At 34.6% G+C, this 17,740-nt stretch overlaps 1 protein-coding gene across 2 annotated transcripts in view; it reads right to left on the reverse strand.

Annotated features, from left to right (window-relative positions):
• Nucleotides 1-17,740, reverse strand: part of UBR3 (ubiquitin protein ligase E3 component n-recognin 3) — a 254,192-nt gene that overhangs the window by 81,009 nt on the left and 155,443 nt on the right. The window contains exons 28-31 of one of the 2 annotated variants that reach the window (XM_089916715.1): nt 17,466-17,576; nt 10,650-10,862; nt 9,331-9,467; nt 3,226-3,311 (exon numbers count right to left, since the gene is read on the reverse strand). In XM_089916715.1, the coding sequence (XP_089772841.1) occupies nt 3,226-3,311; nt 9,331-9,467; nt 10,650-10,862; nt 17,466-17,576 (547 nt within the window). The remainder of the gene's footprint in view (nt 1-3,225; nt 3,312-9,330; nt 9,468-10,649; nt 10,863-17,465; nt 17,577-17,740) is intronic. The other variant, XM_089916716.1, reaches the window with a different exon arrangement.

The following is a 17,740-nucleotide window of genomic DNA, read 5'->3' on the forward strand; positions in this document are numbered from 1 at the left end:
AATAAATTATCTAGAATCAGTCTTATCTGCTGAATACAAGGTCCTTAATGCCTGACCTTCCAGCGAATAAAGAGGAGGTCCACAGCTCAGACCTAGGAATCAGGAGCAGAGCTGCATGTGCAAGCTGATGAGATGGCTCACGCCAGGGGCAAGGGGGAACCAGCCAGCAAACTGGTGAAAAATAAAGGAGAACCAACTGGTATCCAAGGAAGAAGGAATGAGGACTTGAGAAAATGTCTGAAGGAGTGGCCCAAAACAAAAATAGAATTTACAGTGAAAGGCTGGCAAAAGAGAATAGGCAAGATAACAGGAAGGATAGCATGGGAGATCCTGGAAATATTCCAAGGCGATAGTGTGCAGTAGGATATCCTTGACTAAGCCCAGGGGTGAAAGTTTTTAAAGGTTCTGCATCTTTTGGGACACTTAAGGGCAAGAGATATGTCTTACATAACTGAATTTAATGTCAGAGAACTGGGTTCAATTGCAAGCTTTGACATTTTCCAACTATATGACTTGGCAATGCAATCACTTTGAACTCCAGCTTCCTTTTCTAAGAAAAAGAAATAACACCTATTTAACATGGTCATTCTAAAGACTAAATAATTTATGTGAAAGTACTTTATAAACTTTAAAACTACAAACGTAAGTTATTATTAAAATACCATAGTATGCTGCTATGTGAATCAATTTTGCTCATTTTTACTGTGGAAAATTTCCCAGACATATATTTAGGAATGAACTTTTACTCTGATTGGATACTGGTCGGTTTACTTCAATACTTCAAAAATTTGTTTGAATATGGAAGTGCTGAATGGCATTATTCCACGACAATTTGATTTCTCAGTATAAATTTGGCCAGTAATATTTTCTGCTTTTATTGTTGTTAATAGGTCAATCTTGTGCCCTGCCCCACCCCCACGGTGTGTGTGTGTGTGTGTGTGTGTGTGTGTGTGTGTGTGTCCATCCATAATTATCTATCGGGCATTACGCAAGCCATTCAAGACAAAATTTATTAAATTTTTTCTCAACTAAACTTCAATTTCATCAGGAATTTGTGATGGAACATTACTCCAGAAGTGTAACTTCCATTATCATTTGCTTAATTAGTGGAGCATTTTCTCATTCTCTTTCACCAAAATATTATGAAAAAGAGAAAAGACATTTTAAAAATGATATATTTAAGAGGCCGTAGAAAGTAATGAATGGGAAAAGGAAAATACTGACTTATGAATAGGCTCTAGAGAAAAAGAGAAATTTTTGTTTACTAATACCATTAGAGTTCTACTGGAAAATGAAAAAAATGAGATATTTGATCTAAGATCCTATGAAACACCTTCAATATGCTCTTGCATTAAACTTAAATTAGGTTTGAGTTAGGCTTGAGTAAATAACAAATACATTAAGTTTATACACTTGCAAAATAGTGGGATTTCATAGAATATATAACATTCTGCATACATGATTTATAGAGCTCTTTTATAAATAATTAGGATAAATAATGTGTAAGTAACTGAACAATACATCATATGAAAACTAAAATCAAAAAAATCATGTACAACTTAAATATATAAAATTTTTTATTTGTCAATCATACCTCAGTAAAGCTGGGGGAAAAAAGAACTAACATAACTGATAAGGAAAAAAAGAAAACGAAAAACAGTATTAACTTATATTTAGGATAAGCTTCATTACAACCTCTTCTATACTGGCACATTGAAATCTCTTATTCACTAAAGGGGAAAATAAAAAGAAACAAAAGTCTGGAAGTAACTATCAATTTAATAATTTAAATTAAAATTGAGGGTGATAATTGAAGTGGCTGCTGCTAGACTTTTATTACTATTTTTAGCATTCTGGTTAAGTTCATCATTTACAAGCCTCTGTATAAATTTAAATTTACCTTAGAGGGAGGAAAAACTAGCTTTCTAGCATAAAACTAAAATTCCTTTACTAAACACTTTCTAACATAACACTTTCTGGAATATTATCAGCCAATGCCAAACAACAAATTAACAAGAAAGAATAATTTATCTAAGTGAAATTATAGTTTCTGCCAATTCAAACAGACTACAAGCTAAAACTCCTATTTATCAACAACTTCTATAAAACATACTATATCACTGGGTACAAGTAGGGTTTAAGTACATACGTCAAGGGGTCAGTAAATACTGAATACTCAGTAAAAAATAAATTCCAAAACCTTAAATTTCCAAGAACAAAGTGATAACACAAAATAAAATATCAAAATCTAGTACAACTAGTAAGAATTTTAAAAGTAACTTGGTTAAATTTCACATAAGTTCATATCTTTATGTTAGAAATTTCAAGGTGTTTTTGATCAGTCCTTTGCTCTGAAATCATTCCAAAATTACATATATATCTTCTTAAAATAACACATATTTTTGAAAAACTAATATATATTGATAATTTTAAATAATTACTAATATTTTTAGCATTTAAGAAAATATATTCATTTTTCAAAAAATACATTATGTTTTAAACAATTTTTATTTCCCATATCAATCACATTAGGAAATATTTTAACTCCATTGATTTGGGACCAATAATTAACTGTACATGACATTAAATAATATTACCCCTAGTATTCACATTAATTCTCTAAACAATGACTACACAGTGATAGCATCAAAACCATGCTCATGAAAAATCTACTTTAAGTTCCAAATGATACTTCTCAGAAATATACTCTTACAAAAAGTACTGAAGAATCATGCTCAGTTTACAATATAAAGCATATTCGTAAATAAAAGTAAACATCTACAATTTTAATACATTTGTGCACATCAAAATACAGTACAAATGCCTTCACTGATTAATAGCAGCTATTTATATAGAAATCTGTAGGTGACATGAATTCTTTATAAAAATTTTCTTAAGTCCAGACAACATAAAAATTCTTTAAAAGAATTTAAGTTTGAGGAAAATTTTTTATCACTGAGAATAATATACTGTTTTAATTTTGAACCAACGTAATTCTGATTAATTACTATGACATTTATTTACTGACTAATCATAGTATAGAAAGAGCTAAATGTTCATGATTCTTCTAAAATTAACCATTTAAAGCATATAATCACTATTAAAATTGATTATACAAAACATAAAAAGAATTTGAAAATACAACAAAAGACCACTTTGCCTATATATGCTTTCAAAATGAAATAATCAGAAATTTTTTAAAATTTAGCACTGCTTAAGACTTACTTAAACAAGACCTTTTACCAGCTGTGCTTGCACCACCTGAACATAAATTCCCTCCTCGATGAATTAATTCAAGTTCCAAATTGGTTCTGTAAGCAAAGCATTAAAAAATATCTCAGTCATTAGATTGAAGTAATACTTTTTGTTTTATTGATATGTCTGAATAAACCTAAAGTTCTTCAACTTTATTATTTGAAAAATTATAGTTTATGCAATATCAGTAATAATCATATTTTATCTGATATTTAGAAAGTTAAAAGGGGAACAGTTTATCTATCCTTACTTATATGTTCATATTTATACCTGCAAAACTGCACACGTCACAGTGTAATTGTTGCAAAATCCTAGGTGTTGGCAAATACTAAAAACTAGGCCTTAAGGAAAAAAACTGCAACACATTTCAAAAACCCACATATGAATCTGATGAAAGAATCTGTACTCTGGCAGCCACTGATTAGGTGGTTACTGGCATATAACACACAAGGGCATACCAATTTTTCTATCAGAGAAATGGTTATCACTCACTGGAGCTTAGATGGCATCTAGAAACCAATATTAAGAAACAAAATCACTAACATCAAAGTGGCTATAAACAACACATGTAATTAAACAGCAGTCTCCTTTATAGACTTCTAAAATTACAGTTTTATTAAAATACATTGTATAACTATTAACACTGCTAAACAACAATATTGTTCATATAGATTTGAAATTATATTTAGCGATTATTAGTTTACAGAGTAGCAATAATTAGTAAATTGACATTTCAAAAATCAAATCGATGCAGAATCTAAAGATTTACTCAAAAGCAGTAACAGTAAAATAGCCAATCAAGTTTGACAAAATAATAAATGAAAATTGAGTGACTGTGTGTATTTTTATTTCAACAGTATTAATAAACTTAAACACACCTTTATTTGCCACAACTAAAACTGAATAAACTAGTTTATATCCAAGATATGTATATATGACACTAATAGTGAGATATCCCCCATCTTAAAAATAAATAAATAAAAGGCAACATTTCAAGCTTACACTTTGCAAGTGAATTCAGGAAAGAATAGAACCCTATTTTATTTAAAACAAAACATTTTGAGCTGGTTTTGCTTGTATTTTGAACACAGAATGTTTTGAAATGTTATTTTCATATATTTACTTATAAATGCAAACTGTTAAAAATATTAATATTTCTAAATCTGTATATTTGCCACCCATTTCTAAAGGAATGCTTTAATCCTCTCTACTCAGGAGGGAGAAAAAGCAATTTAACATTGATAATGTTCCTGCTCAGAGCTCCATCTGGTTGCTGCTGATAAGGGCATCTGTGTGACAAGGGAATTTTCCACCCTTCAGGTGATTTGCATTGCTCACTGAACTTCTAAAAACCTACCAGCAAGGAAGCAGGGACAAGGATTTCATATTAGTGGACAGAAAGCGAGCGGAGACCAGCATGTGTTCCTTCATCAAGGGAATATAAATGAGATCAATACATTTTGTTTTCACAAATCTTCTGTTGCCTAATCTGTAGAAAAAAATTAATGGCTATATTCTCTTATAAAAACTAAGATTTCCTAGATAGTACTTTTAAAAGAGCTAACCAGAAACGCGAATAATTCTTACAAATGAACGTCAGAACCAGAATGTCAACTTTTATTTCAGCATAATTTGCAAAAATATTCATTAAAATATAAATACAATAACAAGTCTATTTATTTAATCATCAAATAAGATACTTTAAAGGATGATAAACATGTTACCAGAAATTTGATTTTAAAGAATACTTGAAAGAAAACTACCAAATGTAATTCATTACTTCAGATTATGGTTGGAAGATCTCCTGTACAACATTCCTTCTGAGTTAAAAAAACAAATCTACCTATCCAAAGGGTTCGTATAATATCTAGGATTTTAAAAATCAATATGTCAGAAGCCCTAGCTATCAGCTTCTCCTTATTTAATTTATAACAAAATTGGCCCTTTAAGTCTTGCTAGAGAAAAGAACACACAAATGTGTCACATGCCCCATGTCTGCTTTTCCCTCACTGTTGAAAATCGTAACACAATATACTGTTTCTGCCCTCCTGAATGGATGATATAAAAATTAAGATGTATTGGGAGCAGAAGTTTTCCAAGCCTTTTTGTTCTTGGAGAAAAGTAGACTCAACTTTCTATATTTTCTAACACAAACACATTCAAATTAGTTTGGACGGGGAATAAAAAAGAAGAGAAAATCTCTACATTTGAAAGAAAGATTGCTTAAAGCCTATCATGGTGGCCACTTAGATATACCCATATAAAAACTCCTCCAACTATGCTCCAGTTTCTTTTTGCTTGACCAAGTATGCCTTCTACCCCTCGTTTGGCACTAACTTATATTTTTAGAGCTATAATTTGAAAAACAAACGTGTATAAACACACACACACACAGACTCAAACACATACTCGTATAGTGTGGGTTCAAGGCCTGAGCCTACCCCTACTAGATGACCAATTAATTCAATTTCTCAGAGAAGAAAAGATCTTCATCCATACCATGGCCTGGCCTATATTATCGAATACTCAGCTAAAGCTCTAACTCCTCCCAGAGTTAGGGAGAACTAACTCCCTTTTCTTGGAAAAGGAAAGAAGTGCTTCTACACACTTTATATTTCAATTTGCTCATCTTCCCTTTTGAAGTTCTATAGCACTTTCTCAATATGATATATCTATTTAAAATATATGTATTTTTTAAATATTTATATTTTTAAATATTTTATATATTTAAAAAAATTATATTGTTTTATACAGATTGATGTATATTAGTTTTGTCTGTCCAACTAAACTGTAAATTCCTGAAGACCAGGGACCATTTCAGATGCAGCTTCTATATCCCTGATGGTACCTAGGAAAGTGTTCAAACAATTCCCAGGACCTGAACACCTCTTTGTTTTGATACGTAGCCAGTGATAAGATTCTCTAATCCCTGCAGTTTATTATCATTATCTTGTTGACCCTTCCTTTAGTTTTAAAAAGGATTTATTATTTGGTGTTTTAGCAAGCATTCTTCTTATTTCAAACATAATTAGTTTATAAAGTTTAAACTTATAATGCAACTAATGTATAAAGCAAGCTGCATTCACTCTACTGAATAGTTTACCCACTTATGACTTAAAGATGTCTCTCCATCTACGTCTCAGTTACTCACATTTCAACTTCTTTCCATTTCCATGTTTCTCACATATACAGGCTAAGTGCTACTTACTAATAACTCTAGGCTATATATAACTTGGGTCCAAAATCTTTGGAGAAATCAATTACTCAAATTAGTGTGATTCATTGTTTCAATAATGAAATAATGAATTGGCATTGAAGTGAAAAAAGCTTTCTTCTCCAAAATTAATTTTCCATAATCCATTTGAATGACTGATATTTGCAATAGAATGTTTTTTGGAAATACATTAAAACTTGAATATAGTAATTTTGATTAATTTTAATGCAACAAAAAGATCATTCCAACAATTTCTTCTTTGCTGCCCTCAGAAAATCCTCCAAGGCTTCACCTTGCAAATAAAATTAAAAACAAAGAGATACATATTGTCCTACCAAAAACTAAAAAATAGCTCAAAAACAATTATTAGAGGACACAGCTAGTTACCCACTAGAAATATTTTGTTTCTAAACATCAAAAAATTTAAGCTCCCCAAAGAGCAAACAAAATTACTTATTCAGCTGGGAAAAATTCAGTCCTGGGAAACTAGGGTTGTAGCCCATTCAAATTACTAATGTCAAATACAAATACATTTGCATGTTCTAAGGGACTATACATTTAAGAATCACAGCATTTAATTCAAAAGTTAAATAACTGAAATTAATTTTATTTCTAAATATTTTACTTACTTAACCATTTTAAATACTGCTAAATACTTCAATGACTACCTTTTAGGCATAAAAATGATCATAATCTGTAATCATAAGTATTTAATGAAACAAGGTTATATGCCAGGCAGAAGATAACTGTAAAGACCTGGTTTCCTACCTTGAAAAAGTTACATCTTATTCAAATAGAATACACATGCTTTTTTCCTTTAACTCATGTTTTTGTTAATTTTTGAGTCAATCTGTTTTTTGTGTTTCTTTTTAATGATTAAGTAAAACTTAGAGAAGGCATGCAATCTCACTGTGAGAACATTGCAATGGCCTGGGTAATTTTAACCAAGGATAAGGTTTTTAAAGGTTATATACTTTCACTTTTGGAATCATTATATTGTTGCTTTAGAGTTTACCACTAAGGATCAGAGAAGGATGGGAGGATGGGAGAGCATATTTTCTCCACTTCTCTATATACACCCTTAGTAAATAACATTTGACATCTGTTCCCTGCTTCTATATAAAAGAGAAAAACAAAAATATGTTGATTCAAAAAGTTTCCCATTATCACAGCAAGCTTTCTATAAATATTTCTATTAAAAATTATATATATATTCTATAAATTATTTATATATTTAAACAAAGAAATAGGAATCCAAAACTTCTACCAAACTAAATTTAAATCAAATTATTTGATTTATCATACTACAGCAAAATTCCATGTACAGATCATTCCCATTCAACCAGGATTTTCTTATAAGGTCAATCCTAATAAAATCAAAGGCATAAATGCACAAGTGACATAAATATGAGTGTGTATATACATGCATTGAGTTGGTCTACATCCATGTCACTTTTCTACATTATTACCATAATATTGTACAGAACTTTATGAAACCTTGAAACCTGGCAAAATTAAATTATATTCAATTTAGTTTTCACATAAAATATATTTTATTGCAAGTATGTAATTGGTAACTCTTCAGAGACAAAATGTTAAATTAACTGTTATATCTTCCCCCAAAGCATTCTAGATAAATAACAATAGCCTAGGAATACACAGACTAGATAGTTACTTCCCAACCCATTAGATCCTTTTACATCAATCCACGTCCAGCACTTGCATTCTTAGACCAAAAACTAATGTTTCCTTATCCTGAGGTCTAACTTGCTTGCTGCAATTTTCTTAAGTCTGGTCCCATTTTTCCTGGGTTCAAAAGAGTACATAGTTCATTCACTCTTTTGTTACCCTCTGTTCCAGGAATGGGACGGAGAGAATGGTCATGATGAACTTCATGTATATATGACTTATAAAAGCTGAACTAAGGAGAGGAAAAAGGAGAACAGTAATTGAAAGAACACTATACCTCAGCTCAGGAAATCTGAGTTCTAGTCCTACTCTACCACTAATTTGTTGCATGACTTCAAGTCACGTTATTTCTCTAAATCTTACCTATTACAATACTACTTGAACAAAATACGAAGTATGCTTCTAGAGATATCCAAGGGTCTACAATATCAGATCTGGCAGAATGTGTTTACAATTGTGCCTGCTTCTCTCCTATTTTTTTTTCTTACAGTTCTCCATTTTCCTTCAATTAAGTTTTCTAAAATTCCTATTTGGAATTATTTCTTAGGTATTGAACACCTACTCAGTGGATTAGACTATTCCTACCTAATCTGAAAGATGAGAAGCATTTACCTCTGTTTTCTTGAGACCGGTAGCTAGTCACAGAAGTTTAGAACATGCCTGATCTCATTTCCTCTCCTTTATCTGATTTTCTAAACCACCTATAGTCTTCTAGGACATTACTAGATCTTGCATGAGCTTAAAACAAAGTAAGTTCTTCTTACTGTTCTTATTTTTTTTTATAAATTAGAAGTATTTAACATATTACAATGTTTTGGTTCTTAGTATTATCACTTTTTTGACAGGGCTTAAACAGTGATTTCTTAACAACACCCTTCATATATAATACTCACATGCTTTGAGGTAGACATCTGTCCCAAATGTTAATAATATACTTTTCCTCATATATCCTATAATGCTTAATAATACCTAAACCAATATTCCATTAAAATAAAAACTCAGAAAAATGAAGGAAAACTCTACTTTTATAGACCTTTTAGGAGGTTCCAAAACTAGCCATAATTTCAACCAACATTAAAAATATGCAACTGTTTTTCAAATAAACATGAATGAGAAATAAAATAAACTATTAACATTAAGTAAATATAAAAGTATATACTATGTATACCTACCTAGCAACAGAATACATAAAGAGAAAATCATTATCTGGTGAGCCTGGAGTCTTGCTATAGTCTCTATATTTCTTCTGAGTGGTATTTTTGATATCTTTCATTACCGATTCCATTTCTTTACTTAAGTTGGTTTCTGACTGTAAAAAACACAAACATACATATAAAGTTTATGTATATTCATTTTCTCTAATAACAGTCTAACACTACATTGTTTATCATATGAGCACACTAGGAAGTTAAGGTTTAAAAGTCAAAACAGATGTACATTAGCTACGCACTATAAATATATTGAGTGCACAAAGATAAAACAGATCAAGAGGTATTTTCTCTTATTTTAGGGACCTTTTATTCTAATTTTATATTGTGATCCAACCATGAATTAACCACACAAACTATATTCTAAACAAATGAGTATATGTCATTAAAATATCTTAGAACAGTTTTCATGCTTATAAAAAATCTTTCATTTAAGCTCATTTTTTCAAGATTAATATTGATGTCCCTTACTTTAAGCATATTTTAATCACATAAAAATCTGGATTTCGAAAAGAAAAAAAATAACACATAGACTCAAAAATTAGTCTTCAATTCAGAAAAGGAGATGAATCTTTCTGATTAGCTTTAAACTATGAATTTCTGTTGAAAAAGTCAGATATTCATAGTTTTCATAAATTTACTGCATATACTGGGCATTGCTGTCACCCCTTCTCAGGGACCATAACATAAATCTATAATGAAGGTGAAATATTTAAGAATTTAAATCAAATAAATCCTACTGGATGGGATAAAAGATGGGTTCACTTAGACCAAATCTCACAGTAAAACAGACTGACTTATGGTTCGATCATATATACAATATTTTATCTCTCTAATACACACACACATACACACAAATGTATGTGTAAGTCTTTAATTACACACACAGAAAGTTTGCATGTGTGTGTGTAAATACATCATCTTAATATACCTAATGGCATATTTTTAAATGATTAGATTATGCTTTACATTGCAAGATACATCTATATAATGCTGGACTTTGTTTTTAAATATTTCAACACAACCATATCTAAGCTTATAGGATATTTCATGATCTGGAAGATGTATATTAAAACTATAACAATTTAGACTAAGGAAAAGCATAGCCTTTAGTAATAATTTGTTCTGTTACTCTCATTTTTGTTTTTAATAACCACCAACAGAAGAGTAAAACCTCTAAAAGCAATTTCTACTAAATATATAAGGTCCAGAGTAATTTAGAAGTAGAACAAAAATTAAAGCTGAAAAGCAGAGCTGAGTTAACCAGGATATTTCTGCCTTACACTGATGCTTACTGGGAAAGCTCCCGGACGTCCCTGCAGCTCCTCCACTTCCTTTATGAGATCTTGTATGCTTTTGTTACTAGGACGTTGCCAAAGGTTGTTTTCGACATTGCTTCCAGGATAACAAGGAAGAACACTGTTAGCAAACTGCCTGCAGAGAGGACATGTGAATTCTCCTTTGTCCACTGAGAAGCCCTGAAGAACCTGGTCATTCTAAAAGATGAAACGAATATACAGCTATATGATGCACACGTTTACAGAAAACAAAATTAACACCACTACATTTTATAGTAAATAAATGAACCATACAAAAAAGGACCTCTAATACATGTCATAAAAGCATAAAATCATTTAACTGTTGAAGATTATCAAATCACTTCTTACATCATGGCAATCATGCAACACTTGCCATCACCAATGAACTGCTTAAGTATCCTACTCTTCTCTCAGTATGAAACATTCAAATAATGATGCAATCTGAAACATTCAAATAATGATGCAATCAATCTGAAATGTGGATTTAAGATACAGAATAACTCAAGAAGCAGGCCACATTAAAGTGAATCACCTTCCTCTTCCCATGCCCCTGTTTTCTTCGCCTATAAGTGACTACTGGAAAGATTCTCCCAGTGCTCATGTTATTTGATGTAGGATAGACAGCTTTTGAGAGCATTTAAGCCTAAAAAATTGTAATGTGTCTTCCAAGGTGTCTAATGGCCGAACACAATTGATTGGACTTGATGCAGTGGGTTTGTTTAGGTTTAACGGATAGGGGCAAGATTTAGTTAGAATACTCAGAACATAAGGGTGATAAGGAGGGGAATTAATTTAACATCCTCTCCTTCAGATGTTCCTGATAGGAGAAGGAAGAAATATGAGAATTTTTGAAACAGAGACACATAAAGCACATATGCCTAGGAGGAAACTCTTGCTCATGAGAGATTGCAATTCATGCTAACTAACCAGGATTTAAGGCAGGAATCCAGGCTGCTATATTTGTTCCTTTCTTTTGTCTGACACCACCCACATCTATTTTGCCCTTTCAGGCTACTGCTATTGTGTAGTCCTAACCAGTGTCTTACTCTTTTTTCCAGCGGTCTCTCTTATTCTGCCACTAACCTAATGCTTTATCTCAAAATATGTTTTTAATGTACTAATATATGTATGAATGCTACAATATGACCATTATTACTAATAAGACAAAAGTAATGGGAAAAAAGGATACAAAGAAGAAAAAATGAATTTATTTGCCCATGGTTACAAAGGTAGTTAATGACAATGTCAGAATGAACTTAGGTTTCCCAGCTCTTTAATTTAGTGTTCATTTCACTGTATCTTGGATTTCAAGTACTTTGGCCAAAAGAACTGAATTCTATTTTTTTTTTACTCTGTGACACTTATTTTTTCAATTCCTTAAAAATCTAACACCATGTCTTATTAAATCCAATTCTATAAACAAATGCTAAGCTCCTAACATGTGTCAAATGCTGCACCATGTGACACCAAAAAGAGTTAAGAGACATCTTCATTTAAGGTACTGACAATTTAAAAGCAAATAGAAACAAATTATAACAATAGTGTGATAAATGCAACAGAGAAGGCTTCCCAAAGAAGACTTGTGAAGTAAGTTTTAAAGATATACAAGAGGAGTGTACTAAAAGGTTGGGGCAAGGGTCCTGGTTGTTGAAGGACATTCTATGATAAGCTTCCCTGTAGCCATAATTTTAAAGAATGCTAGGTCCTCATCCTAGCCTTGATGGAACTAGGTTCTTTCCTGAAGCATCACCAGAAGCCCTCTCAACTAGACACTGCTCATTTTCCCACATCTCTCAAACCTCAGTATCCTTCTCATCTCCAGTGCTGGCTCAAGATCATTACTCTTGCATTCCCAGTGTGGCTCATGCCATTTAGTGAGATCACCCCTTTTCCTTCCTTTTTACTGTCATTCATTGCCCTTAATATCTGAAGACTTTGGTGCCTAGATCAGTTTTCCTCATCACTCCAAGTCCTGCCATCCTCATACACAATTTCAATGTATGTAGACAACCAATCTTATACCTTAGTCCCTTAGCTCCTTGACCTCATCAACTCCAATGGCTTTGACCTCCACTCTACCCTAGCACCTCGTACCATGACCACACCCTTATCTTGTAATGACCAAAAATTGTCCATACCTGAAAATATTAAATTCAAACATCTTATGTTCTGTCAACTCCTATCTCTTTTAGTCCCTCCCTTTTTCCTCAGTTTATACGGTCTTTCCTATCCTACCATACACCATGATATATCATTTTAAAAACTCTCAAGTCAACACTTCTCGTTCTCCCTCCGTATGTCCTTCTATGATACACACCTAAACAAAATCTTCATACAAAATTAATCCAGTGTATGACTTCCAATTCGGCATTCAAACTGAGTGCTGTTAGAGAAAACTGAAGTAGCTTCTTGCTACAAACTGCTTCCCACCTCAACTTAGCCCTGAATACTTCCTGGCAATCTTTCTCCAACATCCTATGAAGCATTCTTTCACCCAATTCCAAAGTGGTTTTTCTAAACCGTCTCCTCACTCGTCAAGTCCCTTTACCTACCCCAGCTTTGCCCCCTCTACTCTAGGAACATAAAGCTACACCTCCTACTTCAGAAAGAAGAGGGTCATGGCAGTGAGACAGGAGGAAAGGGGGCAGGGCACAACCTTTAAAAGAATGACACAGCTGTTGAGGATACGACAAACTGGTTAGAACCAACTAGGTCCAAGATGGTGTAAGATTCGACTTCCAGTAGACCTTGAGCCTCATTATATGCTCACTGTAATACATTAGCATATGCTAAATGACACACCCACCAGTGCACCAGACAATTCCAAGGCTAACCATAAAAGGCCAAAAAGTGGGCGATGGCCCAATTCCTGGAAATCCCCACCCCTTCCCCAAAGTAGTTGGAATAATTCTCCCACTTGCTAGCCTATGAAATTCCCAGTCCATGAAAACTAACCACCCCTATGCCCCAGGGTGCTCTCACCCTCTGAGAAGGACTGCATTCTGCCTATGGAATGTGTACTTCCCTGAATAAATCCCTTTCACTTTATTACGGCTGACTCTTGAATTCTTTCCTGAACAAAGCCAAGGACCCTCACTTGGCAGTCTGCCCCAGGGACATGCCCGAGACCTGGGACACTGACCATCCTCTCGTGCCTGCCCCATTCGCCTGCAACAGCAACTCCTTCAGCTTCCTGCCTTCTCCCACCCCAAATATCTGATTAATAAATCCCATCAGTCCTTCCACCCACTTTCTTCCTTCTACTCCCTTTGCTAATATCTCTTAATAGTCTCCCAACCATATCATTGCCAGTATGATCTACCTAATGTGAGATAATTATTCCCAATCAAAATCTTTCAGTGATCACCAACGCCTCTTACCTTAATTCTTTCCTCCCTCTTATGCTCCACATGCAATCTCTCACCAAGTCTAGAAAATCCTTCTCTAAATATATTTCAAGCAACCTAAGTGTCCATCGACAGATGAATGAAGAAGATGTGGCACATATATACAATGGAATATTACTCAGCCATAAAAAGAAACAAAACTGAGTTATTTGTAGTGAGGTGGATGGACCTAGAGACTGTCATACAGAGTGAAGTAAGTCAGAAAGAGAAAAACAAATACTGTATGCTAACACATATATATGGAATCTAAAAAAAAAAAAGGTTATGAAGAACCTAGGGGCAGGACGGGAATAAAGACGCAGACCTACTAGAGAATGGACTTGAGGACACGGGGAGGGGGAAGGGTAAGCTGTGACAAAGTGAGACAGTGGCATGGACACTACCAAATGTAAAATAGATAGCTAGTGGGAAGCGGCCGCATAGCACAGGGAGATCAGCTCGGTGCTTTGTGACCACCTAGAGGGGTGGGATAGGGAGGGTGGGAAGGAGGGAAATGCAAGAGGGAGGAGATATGGGGACATATGTATATGTATAACTGATTCACTTTGTTATACAGCAGAAACTAACACACCATTGTAAAGCGATTATACTCCAATAAAGATGTTAAAAAAAAATTCAAATCTCTAACCTCTTCTCCATCTTCACTGCCATGACTAAGCCCAAGCCACCATCATCTCTTACCTCCTAAATAATATATGCTATCACCATATTCTTTCTTATTCTCCTGCAATCTCACACCCTAAAATCTACAGAACCACCACAATAACCTTTCTGAATGTCATCTCTCTGCTTAAGAGTCTTAAATGGCTTTAATGGCTCTCTGTATGCAATCTGTCTAAAGTACAAATTCCTTACATGGACCACAAGACCCTTTACAATATAACCCCTAATTACTTCCCCAGCCTTCTCTCTTATCACTCAAGCACCTTACTTCATCAAATTCTGGAACTTGCAGATGTCCCAATAAGACCCTGTGCGTACCTCATAACTCTTAGCACCTATACCACAACTATTTGTTTATTTCTGTCTCACGCAATGCATAGTAAATTCCTCGAGGGAAGAAACTGTCTTATTCATTGGGATGTATCCCCAATGTCTATCACAGTGCCTGGAACACTGTAGGCACTGAATAAATATTTGTTGAATGACTGACTGAATACAGAAGTATGAAAAATGCATAATGTGCTTAAGGAACTATTAATTAGCTTATTAATGCTGAATTGATGGAAGACAAAGCTAAAGTAACATGCAAGCCCAGATCATGGAATGCCTTGAATGCCATTCAAGGAAGAGTGAACTTTATCCCAACAGGAAGAAATCAGTAAAGAATTTTCAAGCCAACAACATGTCACCAGATTTACATTTTAGAAAGATCAATATAATGAGTAAATTAGACTTCGAGTAAGGAAACTGATAAGCAATTGCAATAGTCAAGATGAAAGATGAAGGCATATGCAAAAAAGTAGAAGTGGGAATAATGTAGGCAGAATGTAGTCAAGTGAGATTTAGGAAATGGAATCAATAGAATTTGTTATGTGACTTAATGTGAGAGGTAAGGAGTAGGAAGGGAAAAAGAGAACTCTTCTGCTTCCAAGTCAGGAATCTGGGAATAGGGCAGGCCATGCTTTTAAGAAGCTGAGCTGAGAGAAAAAGAAAGACTGCAGCTACATGGGAATGCAAGATCAAGGGAAGGAATTTTGAATGCCAGAGACCTGAGCATCTTTATGAACTGAAATGAAGAGACAGAATGGGCAGAAAAACTGAAGACACAGAAGAAAAAGAGGTTACTTACTGATAGACCAAGGCCCCTGAGGTGATGGGGAGAAAGGAAAACTAGAGCATAAACAGAAAATTATTCTTGAACAGAAAAAGGAATACTACCCTCAAAAGTAAAAAAGAGGGGACTTCCCTGGTGGCGCAGTTGTTAAGAATCCACCTGCCAATGCAGGGGACACAGGTTCAAGCCCTGGTCCAGGAAGATCCCACATGCCGCAGAGCAACTAAGCCCATGCACCACGACTACTGAGCCTGTGCTCTAGAGCCCACGAGCCACAACTACTGAGCCCACGTGCCACAACTACTGAAGCCTGTGCACCCTAGAGGCCGTGCTCTGCAACAAGAGAAGCCACCGCAACGAGAAGCCGCGCACTGCAATTAAGAGTAGCCTCTGCTCGCCGCAACTAGAGAAAGCCTGCACACAGCAACAAAGACCCAATGCAGCCAAAAAATAAATTAACTTTTTTTTGAAAAGTGAAAAAGAAAGGATTGGCTGGGATGCAGTCACTTATTGAGGAACAGAAAAGCAAGGTAGGAAGCTAAGGTAGGATGTGACAGACAGCCACTGTTGTCTTGGTGCCACAGGAAGAGACAGATCTGATGAGAGGAAAGGCATCTTGGGATTTAGGCAAAGAGTCTGGGATAGAGGAGGCAAAGGTCTGGAATAGCTGCTAAGGAGACTAGGAGAGGAAACTGATCAAAGACAGGTAAATGAATCGGTAAGTAATATCTACAGTCCATGACCCCAATCTCAGCCACTATTCTAAGAAACCACAGATTTGTGGAGGTACCAGTTCACCTAGTTTTATGATTTTTCTAACAGTGCTAGCTGACTGGGTATAAAATCAAAGGAGGTGGATTAAATGACTGGTATTAAGAGCAGAATGGGCACAGTACAAAAAAGTGAGGCAAAGAAAGAGCTAGCGTACTAGGAAAATGCAAGGGGCTAAAGGACTAGAGATCTTGAGGTCAGAAGTAAAACACACTAATAAGAGTAAAAATAAGAGACTTTGAAGAATAATCACATAATGATATGGTAGGATATTAAAGCTTACTATTTTTGAGCTGGAGTAGCAAAGTCTAAAATTATAGCCGTGGAAGTTAGTTGCTAACGTGAAGTAAAAACATGAAATCCCGGGCTTCCCTGGTGGCACAGTGGTTGAGAATCTGCCTGCCAATGCAGGGGACACGGGTTCGAGCCCTGGTCTGGGAAGATCCCACGTACCGCGGAGCAACTAGGCCCGTGAACCACAACTACTGAGCCTGCGCGTTCTGGAGCCTGTGCTCCGCAACAAGAGAGGCCGCGAGAGTGAGAGGCCCACGCACCGCAATGAAGAGTGGCCCCCGCTTGCCACAACTAGAGAAAGCCGTCGCACAGAAACGAAGACCCAACACGGCCAAAAATAAATAAATAAACAAATGTGGGGTTTAAAAAAAAAAAAATGAAATCCCTAAAGTTGAAGAGGTCAACAACTGTGAGGCTGAACAGTCCGAATGGCAATCACAATCACCCAAGATGAATTAGGATGTATATACTGTAAAAATACTTAATACCTGGAAAGACACATACACCTTTAAAATGCTTCAATTGACTTACCCGTAATGATTCCATATAAGATTTATGACAATCTATATGTAACGTGTGGCCACAGGTTTGTACATAAACACCTCCTTCCCAGCCAATGGATACTGCCAAGAGACAAGAACTCTTAAAAAAGAAAGGAAAGGACAAAATACAATTAATTTTAAAGAAGTAGAAACATATCTAAACAAATCTACATAAACCTCTCAAAGATTTCCTATTGTTATACTAATGTGAGCTTTGTATTTTTGTGATGTAAAGAAACACCTGACTTGACAGCCCTGAGGCAA

The sequence above is a fragment of the Delphinapterus leucas genome, chromosome 8 (assembly GCF_059928025.1).
Source record: "Delphinapterus leucas isolate spDelLeu-1000000601 "Yukka" chromosome 8, BTC_Dleu_Yukka2, whole genome shotgun sequence".
In the NCBI taxonomy this organism is placed as follows: domain Eukaryota; kingdom Metazoa; phylum Chordata; class Mammalia; order Artiodactyla; family Monodontidae; genus Delphinapterus; species Delphinapterus leucas.